A 14,555-nucleotide genomic window follows, 5' to 3' on the forward strand; every position below is an offset into this window, starting at 1 on the left:
TCTCTCTCTCTCTCTCTCTCTCTCTCTCTCTCTCTCTCTCTCTCTCTCTCTCTCTCTCTCTTGCTGTCCCGACGCGGCGCAGAAGATCCGCGCGCAACGTGTTCGCGTTTATCGTCTGTAATAAATTAATGACGCTTGTAACTGTAACCGCGCGACGGCAAAGGCCGCCAATGAGCGATTCGGACGTCCACGGCGCAACGAGGTGTTTCTTGTCTAGGTGCCGCTCTTCCACGAGGAAGGAGCGATCGCGCGCTCGCGGGACCGCGAAAAAGCCGAGGCTCGATTATTCGGATGATCCGCGCTAATCGAGCGAGATGAGCGAGGCGACGTGAAATCGCTCGCTCATTCGCCCGACTAATTGAAAGATCCGCCAGCGAGGCGAGGCGAAGTCGAGATGAGGCGAACAGCCCGGTAACCGATCAGCGTCGCGCACGATCTTCATGAGACGCGTCCAGAGTTACGCAATTAACAATAATAAGCTTAACGGCTTGATATTTCGAGAACTACTAGATCGAGGAAATCAATTAATACAGCATAAGTATGATATAATTAAATGAATTATCGTAGCGTAAGTATCATGTTATATTAATACTGCAATTCTAGACAAAATCGTAAAACTCGTTCTCGTAAGACTCGTAAGAACTTATGAATAAATCTGCAATTCTATGCGGACTGTATGTCATATGATAACTCGTAAATATCTACGATTTTTTTTTTTTTGCTTTTTTCGTAAGCTACTTTATGATTTTACGATTAATTCGTATATTTGCAGTATTTGCTTAGAATTGCAGTATAAGCAGGGATGAGATTCGGAGCCGATAAATATATGACAATCGACATGCACATAGAGAGAAGTCTCGTATATGTTGTGCTCGGCGAGTTAGTCGAAGCGTTATTTGGAACAAACCTCGTTTTAATAGTTTGATTTGATCACGTAGTTTTATCTGATCACGTAGTCAGGAATATTAGCTATTAAATCTTACGTAGGATGCATGAATAAACGAGCTTGATATGATATCAAGCTCGTGCGATCTCGAATGAATCTGCATTAGTTGACCAGATCACTGCAAGTGCGACGGAAACGCGAGGGAAGTCGCGAGAGTGGGAAAGAGAGAGCAGCAAGATTGATCGCACGCGATCCTCATGAGCCGCGTCGAAAAATTGCATAATTAACAATGATGCGTAAACAAATGATGACACGATAACAGGGCGCGTCGAACGGTTCCGGATGATTCTGGTTTAATTGATGGGATCGCTGCGAGTGCGGCTGAAACGCGAGCAAAGTCGGAGAGAGAGAGAGAGAGAGAGAGAGAGGGAGAGAACGGTAAAATTCATTGGAACTTGGCAGAGTCCCAGCTTCGAGACAGCTGTAAAACGTATTATCCACCGGGACGTACCTGTCCTGATACACGAAGCAATAAGAGTACAGCGCCAACGAGCGGCCAGCTTTTAAGAAATACGTTACTGTTATGCAATAAAGAACGACTTATCCGCCGGTGTGCGTATTGATGCGTGCAACATATGTTGCGCCGTGAATCGCGGCATTTTCATATCAATATCGAGCGCCGCGACTCTCTCGACAATTATCATACCGGAGAGCGGAGAGACGGGGCGAGAGACGACGACGACGACGACGGTGACGACGACGTCGTCGTCGTCGTCGACAGGCACATAAATTATCGCTGATATTACCGATGTGGTAATATCAGCTACCCTTCTTCTGCGCCGGCTCTCTTAACTGTACCGCCTATTACGATTAAATTTAAATCATAGAAGACGGGACGCGCGAGATATCGGCGAGGGACCGTAATCTCGCGTTTTGAGAAATTGCACATCGGAGATACACACGGGATATCGTTTTTGCGCCTGTCGTCGTTGCACGATATATATCGTCCCGGCGACGTCCCGTTGCCCGTGAGACGTCCCTTCGCGAGGCCCACGCGCCTCTCAAGCGTACACACGTCCCTATGTAATTCCGCGCGGAGAAAGTGCTTATTTGCGCGCGCGTATGTGAGTCATTTCGTTCGCGAAACGATCGACCGATAACCGAGCGTCGCGACGATTGATTATCTCGGGTTCTGGGTCACCCTCCATCTCTCACGTGTTTCTTTTTCTCTTTTCTCTCTCTCAACGCACACACGCGTTTTCCAGGTCGCTAGTTTGCCGAAGTAACGAATTGTTCGCAAAAGAAACAGCTCCTCGCGAATTTCCAAAAAGAAGGGGAGACAAGGAGAAGAGAAAAAACCGTCACGGATGCCCGCGCGATCGCACGATAGCAGAACCGGAGATACGCGAATATGCTGCATTAACCGATCGCCGTTCGTATCTCTGTCTCTCGTGGCGAGAACTGAAATATGACCCGGCTGCGCGACCGTCCAATTAAAATTTCGCGCGAAAACCGTAAAACTTCTCGCAACGGCCGGGATATTCGAGCAGGCCGGAGTGCAGACCGGAATTGACTTGGTGACCAAGCGAGTGACGATCAGCGCAATGTCAACTGATCACTCGCCGGCGCGGAGAACGTCGCGACTGATCAGCCGGCGTCGGAAGTGGCGCCACCGACCTGCGCGATACCGATCGACGTGACAATGGCGTAACTCTCCGGATCGTCAGCATCAAATTCTTCCACGGGAAGATGCTCTCTAATCCGTTCGCGGTGAAACGACGATTCCGAGGCGCACGCAATTCGCCTGCTCATAATCCTTCGTACTAAACATTGTACCATCCGCGCCGTACTTGCACATCCTAAGGTACGACATCATCAACAACAACAACTTCCGTTTAATGCACACTTATGAAACATAATGACATAAGTGGTCGCAGATTATTCAATTTCCACAAGCTCTCCACGGGGTACATCACAAAGACTTTCGCCCAAAGCCAAGTAAGTATCTCCGTGGCGGCTAAGGAGGAACAAGGGGAAGCTGTCTTGCCGTGGAAGTCTACCGGGAGGAAGAAGTACACGAGGAAGAAGAAGAAGACGACAAAGACGAAGAAGACGAAGACAACGGAGAAGAAGGAGAAGAAGAAGGAGAGGAAGACGACGACGACGACCGTGCAGAAGAAGAATAGTCGCATTCTGGAATGTCGCGCTGCGATTGGTCGCCGATGGTGGGCAGCGGGCCCTCGGATTGGCCCTAGGCGCGTTTCCCCACCTTGGTGGAAATTCACTTTTTACCGTCGTTATTACAAAACTGACTGGCACCTCCTAGACCATGTCATTACGGTGCAGTGCTCCATACAGCGAGCATCCTCTCACGAGTAGTGCGCTACCCACCACGGTCGCACCACCTCCACCGCCACCGCCACACCATCACCACCTTCACCTACCTCCACTACCACCGCGCGTCCGCGCTGCTGCTGTTACTACTACCACTATTACTACCACCACCAACAGTACGTCACCGCCACCTCCACCGGAGTCTCATCACCGTCACCGCGGTCACCTCTACTACGTCTACTACTGAAGGCGCCCCGCGTCGTCCTTCTCCCGCTGATCTCTTCCCACCTTCCGCGACCGTGGAAGAAGAGCGCGCGGCGGCGGCGGCGGCCACCGGCGCGGTTTATCTCGGCGGAGTGTTACGGCCCGGAGAACAGAGCGCGCAGACGTTGCTCTATTTCGGCTCTAAGCGCACACGCCGCTCCTCCACCAGCAAATACAGCAGCAACACTGTGACCGGTACCGGTGAGGTTCCGCGCGAGGGTACCTACCTGAACGTGGTGATTAGACACGAGATACACGCCGCTGGTAGCACGTCGTGGTCCGATTGTACCGCTGCCGAGCTCCGGGACTTTGCTCTTCTACGCGAGAGACCCGATCGCGCGGGCGCGCGCGCGTCCGCGAGAAAGAGAGAGAGAGAGAAAGAAAGATCACCGCTTCGCCTCCGTTCTCCGGGGTCCAGCGGCTACCTCAGTCCTCAGGTTAAGTTCCGCGGAGCCGTCGCGGACGCGGGATGTCCGACTGATCCTTCCGCAGTGGAAGTGGATAAGCGCGCGTCGGACACGCGCGCGCGTAAGTGGAGGAGCAAGTCGGTCGTCGTTGTCGTCGTCATCGTCGGTGGTTGTCCGGCGGATAAACAGACAGACAGACAGACAGACAGACAGACAGACAGATAGACGGCGAGTGGTGAATACGGGAAAACGCGACTGTAATCATCCACGCGCGCTTAGACTCCCTCTTTTCGCTCGCACCTTTCGCTTTCTATCAGTGATTCTGTGACTCGTGATTGAGAGGAGACTTAACCGGCTGGTTCCACGGACGGACACTATTCCCTCGATTTTTCTCATCAGACGCGCGTCTGGGGTTGTTGGCGGAAGAAGATCGCACGGCAGCATGGCAGCCAACGCGAGGATGGATCGGAAGATAACGCTGTAAGTGATAGTCTAAACGACGACGACTGTTTTACGACTCATCATATACACGCGACGCTTGGACGGTGCCGATGACTCGGTGGGAATCGTGCGAAGATCGTGCTGCTTGTTGTCGTTGTTATTGATATCGTTGTGAAATACTCTCACAATTCTTGAAGTGAAACTCCCACTCGAAAAGTAGAGTAAGCACCGAGTCACTCGAATTCGAATGATTTTCTCACTCATACAGTGAGAAAAAGATACTTGAAAATTCACGTGTGTGATGTAAAGTTTATTCACAGAAATGAACTTTACATCTCACAAACAAACTTCCGAGTATTCTTTCTCAGTGCATAGAGCGAATATTTCATTCTGAATCGTTGAATAAATACGTTCACTCAAAATTAAAGAGTGAATCCGATGTATTCCACCGTCACAGAGAAACACATTCACTTTTAGTTGCGTCTTTTTTAAAGGCGTACCTTGTCAATTAATATCCTTATAAAAAGAAAAATTTCAGCATGCTTGACTTTTGAACGATTGTGAAGAACCTCAGTACTTTTAAACCATGTACCAAGTTTTCATCTGCATTTTCTCGAAACATACTTTACGTAGGTTAGATAATTTCGTATAACTACAACCAACTGATTAATTGAGACATTCACACATGGGGTGTCGGAATCCACTCTAAGTGAGGAGCGAAACGTACACTCATGTGACTTCGAGCGACCGTGTTTTCACTGTCGCTCCGAGTGAGAACACTGGCACTTTTCACTCGTTTTCAGTGGGACTTCTCTGCAAGAAATTCAGAGAGTAACGCAGTGAAAATCTCACATGCGGAGCGGAGAGATCTAGTTTTGCATAAATCCTCTCACGTCAGCGCGCGACCGCGAAATGATGACGAATGAGTCGCCGTTACGACGAGCCGTGTTCCCACTGTGTGTCTGTGGACGCGCGTCTCCCATTCTTCGTGCGGTATAATTACTTAAAAGACCGATTCGATATTATAATAATTCATCCGGCAACACCTCCCCCCGCGGGGAACCTTCCACGTAATTACGGAATACCAGTCGTCGCGCCAGACGTCGATCATTAATTACCCCCTCGAGGGCACGGGCGAATTAAAATAATGCGTCTGCGAATCCGTATAATTTACCTTAATATACCGAATCGCGGCCTGATCCGCGCGGTAGATTATTTCCCCGCTATCGTATTAAGCACTGATTACCAACTAATTTACGTGGAGAGATCCGAAGTATTGCATTTACTCGCATTTTTCTACTCTGGCCGCGATCCGACTGATACGCTGAGAAGCGCAGCGCGCATCGCTGCGTGCAAAGTAGAAGGACCAATTCTCGAACGAGTATCTTATCTTGGACATTATTAATGTTTTGGTTCTTTAAATACGAATATTTAGACATTTAACACTAAAAATATATGTGTATATTCAGACATTTTTCCAAGTCCATAACCTGACTCTCTACACTTCAATTGTTACGTAAAACCACATATCCAGCATGCTGGACAATCGATTAATATGTGGGACATTCAGATGTCTTAGCATCTTTGAAGTTTGACGCGTGGTAGTGCAAAGTATAAAGAATCGAAAATTCTGAAAAGGATATTTTTGCGTCGTAGCGATCCCTGAAGATCGCAAGAGAAACCCAATACCATCCTAAAATTTTGAAAGAATTCGTCTTGAGACTGCGGAGAATTCATGACGACTGATTAATTTCGACTCGTCCATTAGTTTAGTCAACTAACGTTCTAATAGATTTTTGCAATATCTTTGCAACACTGGGAACTGACGTATTTGTTTAATTTATTGTGGTTGGCACACGACCTTGCGAGAAGCTGTACACCGTCCGGCGTACAGCGGCCTGAATAATAATCGCCATTTTCTTTCGGAAAGAAACGCCTCGTAGATACCATCTTCCCGTTACGGACCTAAATCAGTACTGCTGTTGCTGCGCTTATTTACGACGTCGCGAGTGGCAGAGGAGGACACCGTTCCGGCGAGAAATTTTCCTTCTTGCGCAGGAGATACTTTCTTTTTTTATTTCGCACGTTTTGCATCAGTACATTAAAAAAAATAGTTGTGTCAACCAGAAAACAGTAAAATACGGCGTAGTTTTTATTTCTGGCTTTCTGGCTTTCTGGACTTTTAGTAATCAATTCTTGATTATGTTGAACTATATGATATCAAATTGCATTTTTGAGGCAACGAATCGGCAGATCAGCGCAACCAGAAATTGATTCTTAAAGCTTGAAAAAAAAGTTGCCATATTTTATTAATTTTCTGGTTGATGGCTTTTCTTTCCGTGTACAGAGAAATTCCGAAGGAAAATGGAGACACGCACGGCTTTGACTGTTATGCCCGACAGAAACCCAAAAGAAACGCAATCTCTCTCGACGAAACTTTTCCGCGCGAGCCGTTATGCAGCATCTCGATAAATCACACGATCGGGGAAGATGCATCGCGTGGCGTCGCGCGACTTTTCACGCTCCACGCCCAAACATCGCGAAAATACGACCTGTTGCGTGCACGTGCTAAAAAGTAACAGTGAAACTATCGAAGGCACGATCGCCGCGGAACCTGTTCCGCGATAGCGCGGCTATTATTCGCCACGCCGAGCAGCGCAGTATTCTGCGATCACTAGCCGCGGTATTATCGGCAATCTGGCGAATTATTAATTATCGGTTATCACGACACGGGGCCGTCATCCTGCCCCAGTTTCTGCCGGAGTTCTCGGGCACCTTCGCCTCGCTGCTTCCTCGCCGGTTACGGTGCGAGTAATGATATCAGCAATGTAGCATTTATCTCGATACCCGCTAAGACCGATCCGCTCACGCGTGTTCACGCGAGGAATGCTCTCCCGTGACTTCGTGCACTGAGAGAGAAGAGGATTTGCTAATTTCAACAAACGCCAGCACCCGTAATATAGATGATTTGTTCATATGAGCAAGTGGCCCCGTATTGCGAACAAATAATATATTATTTAAACCGAAATAATAGAAAGCTCCTTGAATAGATTAACTAACAGTGAGATTTGAAGTTGCACATAAGGAGCAGCCACGGATGTCTTAGTGCTATTAAATACTAATATTACTTTTTAATATTAATATGATTGTGAGAGGATAAACATACTGGACAATTTTTTCCTCCCACAATCATATTAATATTAAAAAGTAATATTAGTATTTAATAGCACTAAGACATCCGTGCCTGCTCCTTATGTGCCGTTTCAAATCTCACTGTTAATATATTATTTGTCGCTCCAAGTAACGCTTCAAGTAATGGAGACATAACTAACATGACCTAAATACACGAGAACAAACGTGATCTGCATCTCAGACAACGTACGGCTGCGTCCAGGAGAGAATTCTGCTTTGTTGGAAATTCGTGATGAATATCATCGGGGTCACGCTCTTAGGACCGTGGCACACAGAAAAACCTCAGCAGCAAAACGTAAGCAGCGAGCAAATTGACCAATCACAGTCGCCGATTCTTGGTCCGTAAGAAGAATCATCGTCTGTGATTGATCAATTTGCTTGCTGCTCACGTCTTGCTGCTTAAGTTTTTCTGGGCCCTTAATCTTGGCTGAATCCGAGAGCATGTACCAATCAGATTCACGAGAATTTTCCAACAGTCGCAAAGCAGTTTTCTCTGCTGAAAGTCGCAGCCTTTGTTAAGGAGACAAACGATGAGAAGTGATTTGCGACGGTGATTGCTCGATCTATTTCCCTAACGAGCACTGAGCAGCAAACCTGCTTTTGTCCCGAGGGGTCTCTCTCTCGGCGCACGCACGCGGCAGAAATGCGCAATCGAATGCTAAATCCTCGCCGCTTCGGAGATCTCGAAAAGAAGAAGAAGAAAGAGACGAAGAGACCTCTCCTCGTCGTGGACGAAGTCGCGATCGTGCGATCGATCCGTCTGTCGCCGATCGGCCGTCCGACGGATCGATCGTTCGTCGCGATCGCGTAGCCACATCGGTGCACCGCCGACCAATCAAACGGGACATTAACCACAGTGCCTCGGAAGGATCGTGCAGTGGCTTTGCATGCGCCGGGAAAGGAAGCGATCATGGGCGATCATGGCCGGCTACTCCGACAGCTGCTGAGACGTGTACACGCGTGCGTATATGCGTGCGCAAGTCGCACGCGTGCACAAATCCCGCACAATGGCTGGAACAGAATCGTTGCATTCGGAATTATTGCGCTCGTACCGCCTCCAATTAACCCTTTCGGCCATACACCTTATTTCTCGGTGAAGTTTCATCAGATTTGGCTTCGCTGATTACGAATCCGAGATTCAAAAGGTTTTCAACAAGTTTTTCAAATTTTTTTTCAAAAAATTGAAATTTTAAATAGCGACCAATATACCGACCATAAGTTTCCAAAACGAGCAATTTCGCTTTTAGCATCCCAAAATAATAATATTTCTCGATATGAAAGAAATATTTGCGTTTTTTACAAGAAACTTGCAGCATGCATATTATCACTATTGCAAGAGTTGATTGTAAAAAATGGAGCTTACAGAAAATTTGGAAAAAAATATGTAAAATACTATTAGTTATTCTGAATAAACTGTTCGAGTCTTGACGCTTCGTCGATTTCTGATAGTCAGCCCTAAAATGACTTTTGTCTAAAACGTATCTTTCGCTTACGTTTATTTGCTTCTAACGACTTAACAATTAAACATTCAAATTATCATTTACTTATTCGCAGTTTCTTATGTTTATGAGAGAGCACAGTAATAATATAAAAATGAAGAGAAAATAGATGGGACACTGGCGTGCCACTGCGGCTCAAAGGGTCAATCTAGTCGATCGGCGGCGACCTCTGGTCTCCCTCCTTGATCCCCTCCTCCTTTCATCGGGATTTTCGCTTGCCGAGCGCCGATTCGATCCAATAACGCGTGTACTTTGCGTAACCGCCATTATGGACGCGGATCGTCGGAAAAATTACACGGTACCGGCAGATATCCGCGAGGATGGATTCGACGCACGCGCGGATCGTAATCTGGCATCAACGATGCATACAGCGGCCGGCGTATTCACGACGGTCGTAAACTACCGCGCGTACGCGATATACCCGCGCGAGAACACGCACGGGACAGCGGATCGTGGTGTGCGGTTAATTTACAGCTAGTTCGCTCCGGAGCTCGCGTATCCCTCGCGGATCCCTCGGTGACGTCGTTGTCAATACGCCCCGGATCGTAATCCCGGAAACGCTCCAGTTTCCGCGCGATCGTGAACTCAAATCAATGCAATCTTCCACACGACCGACTTCGTCCTGACCTCTCTCGCACGAGAGGGGCACGTGCTCGGGGATATAATCGACATCGCGTACCGGTTTTAAGAGGACAATACGCCGTGCAATTTAGATCCAGGCTCGCTCGGTGATCGATTGTATCGGTGCAGATCGATTGAGAGAAACCCGACGCTACTTTGTCTCGCTCTCCGCCTGTCACGCGGAATTATTATTATTATTGTTATTATTGCTATTTTTATTGAGTAAAAAGCATATATTGAACACTGAGCATTAAACTCTTCAGTAGTAGAGTGACGAGTGTATGAAGTTGGCACCCCACTTTTTGAAATTTATAATTTTGAAAGTTGTTCCAGATTGTTCTGACTTTGTACCACATTGTTCCAAAGTGATATTGCTTCATTCAAAACGGTTTTCGAATAAAACAAAACAAATGATTTTTTGAGCTGGCATCCCACTTTTCGAAAATCGAACATTCTGATACCGCAATAGATTGTTCTAGTTGTTCCAAACATTGTTCCAAAAGGACAAATCCGTAAGTTGAATTATAAGTCCAAAAAATGAAAAAAATGTTTTTGGCACCCCATTTTTTGAAAATAAAGCATTCCGATACCGATATAGATTGTTCTAGTTGTTCCAAACATTGTTCCAAAAGCACAAATCAATAAGTTTAATTATAAGCCCGAAAAATTAAAAAAAAGTTTTTTGACAAACAGTCTATCGGACCAAGAGTAAACTTATACTATCTTTCTTGTTCCAACCGAGATCTTTTTGTTCTGAGTTGTTCTAGGCTTAAGAATTATAGTTCTAGAGTATGAGACTCATAAGATCATTCGTTCTCCGAAAATTCATAAAAAAATCGATTTGACAGTACTCGACGTCAAGAGTAAACACATGCTTCCTTTCATGTTCCAACCGAGATCTTTTTGTTCTGAGTTGTGCTAGGCTTAAGAATTATAGTTTTAGAGTATGAGACTCGTAGCGTCATCCGTTCTCCGAAAATTCGAAAAAAAATCGATTTGACAGCACCCGACGTCAAGAGAAAACACATGCTTCCTTTCTTGTTCCAACTGAGATCTTTTTGTTCTGAGTTATACTAGGCTTAAACGACGAAGCAATTTTTCGAAAACCGTTTCGAAGCAATATCACTTTGGAACAATATAGTACAAAGTCAGAACAATCTGGAACAACTTTCAAAATTATAAATTTCAAAAAGTGAGGTGCCAACTTCATACACTCTAGAGTGACCGTGCGCGATTTCCTCTGAGACAACCTTTTTTTAAAAGGCGTATCTATATTTTTCTTTCCCCTATTTTCTCTGAAGAGTTTTGACGAATAGGATACACCCAATGTGTATTTGTTTTGTGAATTTAAACATAAATTGGGAAGGGTACTGCAATTTTTTAGATGAATCAAAAGGAATTTGACATTTTACAACAAAACTTCTCGAGACGTGCCATTGAAGGGGTCGTCACCTCTTCTTATTCAGTACTTAGCAAGAAATAATAGAAAATAACAATACCAACAATAGACTGGGACGAATATAATAAACAATAAAAATAGCAGAAGACGTTTCGATCCGCGGGACGCAGGGAAGCGGAGGAGAGAAAGGGGAAAAATAAGAAGGAATCGTTCGTCACGCGTCGTGTCCTTTTCTGGACGAGCAGCGGTGCCGTCGTTTCGTCCGCGAAGACGCGAATCGATAATCCCATTTAATTGAGCCATTAAATCCCACTGGACATATCTTAATCTCGGTTTTACGAGCGGCGTGCGCTAATTTTTCGCGGCATTCGTCGTCCGTCCGTCCGTCCGTTCGGCGCTGATGATGAAAGCGTCTGACGCGGAAGCTTTTTCACGGGTGACTCGACAGGAATGTCGTCCCTCGCTTTACGATCCTCCATCACACCGGTAAACATCGCGGCGAATGTCCAAGTGCTGTACATTGCGCGAGCTCCAATTTCTTACAGCACGGTGGGCAGCGGTAACCGACGCCCACAGATCACCGTTCGCATCTCGAAATTCTAATGAAGCGCGAAGAATGAAGGGGAGAGGGCGGGCAGGATGAGCAGGCAGGATTTCTCGGTATACGTGACAATCCGAATTTTACGAGCGTCACGCCGCGGCAAGAAAAGCTCGCGCGACTGGCCGGCTTTGGTCGAATTAATAGCGACTTTTCTCGCGCGCCGCCACGCCTGCCGCATCCGCGGTGTAATGAATGGCCGAGCCGGCTAATCATTAGCCGCGGCTCAACGTGTCATTGTGGGTTTAACTGCTGGTTAATTGGCTCTGCATACAATCGATGTGTACGAGCAGGAATCGTAACGACCCCGGCCGTGTATGTGTGTGTGTGTGTCTGTGTGTATGTGTGAGAGAGAGGCAATATCACAGTTTTCTTCACGTTCGAGTATCGACTAGCACCGTGATGAAGAGAGACTGTTGTTGTTACCGTTATAGAGGAGACGATATTATGATTTTATGGGAAAAATAGTCGTCCCGCGGTATTATAGCAGCTCTTTATCCTGCGGATGTGCTGCGTAAATCGCGCTGATATTTGTGCCTCGCGATTGAGGAGTGCGGCAATGAGTCTCTTGGCAATTATTTTCTATGATAAAAGAACAAGTGTCTAAGTCTTGGGCATTCTTATTGTTTTGGTCTTTAAATACGAGCATTTAAAGTTTCAATATGGAACATACGGCCGATATTTATAATCCGATTTCAGATTACCTTCAGATTCACCTTCAGATGCTTCACAATGAATGAAATAATCCGTACAGTATCTAAAGATGAACTGGAGATGGTTTCAAATATATGACCTGGCTGTATGAATATCACTCTGTGTGTGTGCATATATTTAAGATATATACATACGTTCTATATTGAAAGTTAATCCGTACTAAAGATTCGTATTTAAAGACTAGAACTAGAAAAATGTCCAGATTTTTTGGTAAAGTATTTGTGTCCAGACAATGATACACACAGAAAAATATTATCCTACTGCTAAGAAAAGCGATTACTCCGTTTACTCTTCTTCTTTTAATGACTATTTTTGCAAGAAAGATTATTTTCTTGATAACATAATTTTTAAGATATACTCATTACAAATTTGAGAAAAGCTCATTATCGTGTACTCAAAAGAAGAATTCATTCCCCCTACGAGAGTATTATCGGCCTAAATAATTGGTTAGGCGACAGTTTCCCGAAAAGTGAAGGGAATAATGTTGGTACCAAGGAAAATCTCTACACGATATAATTTAAAGATCTGTTCTTTGTAGCTGCACTGCTGAACTAATGCAAAAGGTTAGAGTGAGAAAACGTATACTTGCCTCACTTCAATTTATTGCACCAGTTCAGCAGTGCAGTTACAAAGAACAGAATTTTTAACTTATATCGATTATGTAGAGATTTTCCTTGGTACCAACATTATCCCCTCCGCTTTTCGGGAAACTGTCGCCTAACCAAATAATTGAATTACGGGAAACAATTGGAGTCGGGATGAAGGAAAGAACGTGATCCTCGTCCTTGGAACATAATGGATCGCGACCGAACTTAAAGATTGACTGCAGGCATGTTAATAATAGTCAGGCGATAGCGACAAACGGTGAATACGCACATATACATAAATCGATATACATACGCATATATTCAGCGTGACTGGCCGCGCCGTATAACGTTTGCATCTTTTATTCATCGCGAATCACAGAGCACGCAGCAGAGACCGGTGCTGCTTCGTGATGCGTAAAATTCAGAGAAAAATCCTCGATCTTCCGTGACACTGCTTTCGCGTCCGTCGTCTTTTTCTACCTTTCCCTTCGACTTCCTCGGTCTGATTCTCGCGTTCCAGGCGATTAGCCTGTGGCCCATCAAGGGCGCGGACTCAGCCGTTCCAGGATGCTTAGGGAGAAAAACCGTGTACTGTAAGTTTATCAGTCCCGATCGCGATCCTCGCCGCAGGAATATTCCTACGCTCTTCGCCGTCTTCTTGCGCTTCTACGGTTTCTTCTTCTCCTACGGGGATGCTCGCGATCGACGGCCTCAAGGGTAACTCGTATACGCCTACGTTTGCGCTAATTACTTAGCGCTGACGTAGACCGAGGCTATATGGCCCCAGGGATATGTTGCTCATGTGCCTTTTTAGTAGTTATCCTGAGAAGAATACACTGAAAAACTCATTTAAGATAAACGTCCCAGTGGTCGAACATACATGTCCTAATGATTGACATATTGGTATTTTTCTTTGTTGAAATGCTTTTCAATGTACAAAACAATATAATAAGTGAAAAGAAATATTTAGTTACTTTGTGATTTTGTTTCATTTATTGATAAGCATCTTAACAAACACAAGTATATTATTAGTAATTCAATTATCGGTACACGTCCAATCACTAGGACGTTTACCTTAGTTGAGTTAAACAAAATTTGGTTAAAATAAGATGGAACAATGGTTCCAGATGGTTGTGAGAACCAATATTTGCTACTTTGAACCAAACGTTTGATTTTTTGAAACGAAAATGAAACAGGTATAGTTTCAGAGAATCAAATCTTTGGTAGAAAGAACGAAATTTTGGCCCTCACAACTGAAACGTATGTTCGACCCTATTTTAACCATATTTTGATTAACCCAACTAAATGCATTTTTCAGTGTAGCGGATACAAAATCGCAAAATGATTCTTTTAGAACGTAAATACTTTTCCAGAAGTTTCATTAAAATCGGAGCAATACCATCTAGCTCCGGTCTTCCCTACTTTGCAGAATTGTGCGCGGAGACGTTTCTCTTAAAGCGCAATTTGAAATTGATTTGAAGCGCATTTGAATCTACGACTGTGGTACTTCTTCACTTCGCTCCGCGAATAATTTCAGCACGAGCGATCTCGCGATTTCAAACCTTGGCCGCTACCCTTTCCTCCGTTTTGCTCGACCTCTCCCCCCCCCCCTC

General features: G+C 45.4%; 1 protein-coding gene across 1 annotated transcript in view; it reads left to right on the forward strand.

Annotated features, from left to right (window-relative positions):
* Positions 1-4,236: 4,236 nt before the first annotated feature.
* The window catches only part of LOC116849718, a 104,798-nt gene continuing 94,479 nt past the window's right edge, over positions 4,237-14,555 (forward strand). The window contains exon 1 of the mRNA XM_032827138.1: positions 4,237-4,371. Coding sequence (XP_032683029.1) covers positions 4,334-4,371 — 38 coding nt within the window. The 5' untranslated portion in view covers positions 4,237-4,333. The remainder of the gene's footprint in view (positions 4,372-14,555) is intronic.

This window comes from Odontomachus brunneus, unplaced genomic scaffold, assembly GCF_010583005.1.
Source record: "Odontomachus brunneus isolate Ranch 3 - 2012 unplaced genomic scaffold, Obru_v1 Obru_scaffold_005, whole genome shotgun sequence".
NCBI classification, from domain to species: domain Eukaryota; kingdom Metazoa; phylum Arthropoda; class Insecta; order Hymenoptera; family Formicidae; genus Odontomachus; species Odontomachus brunneus.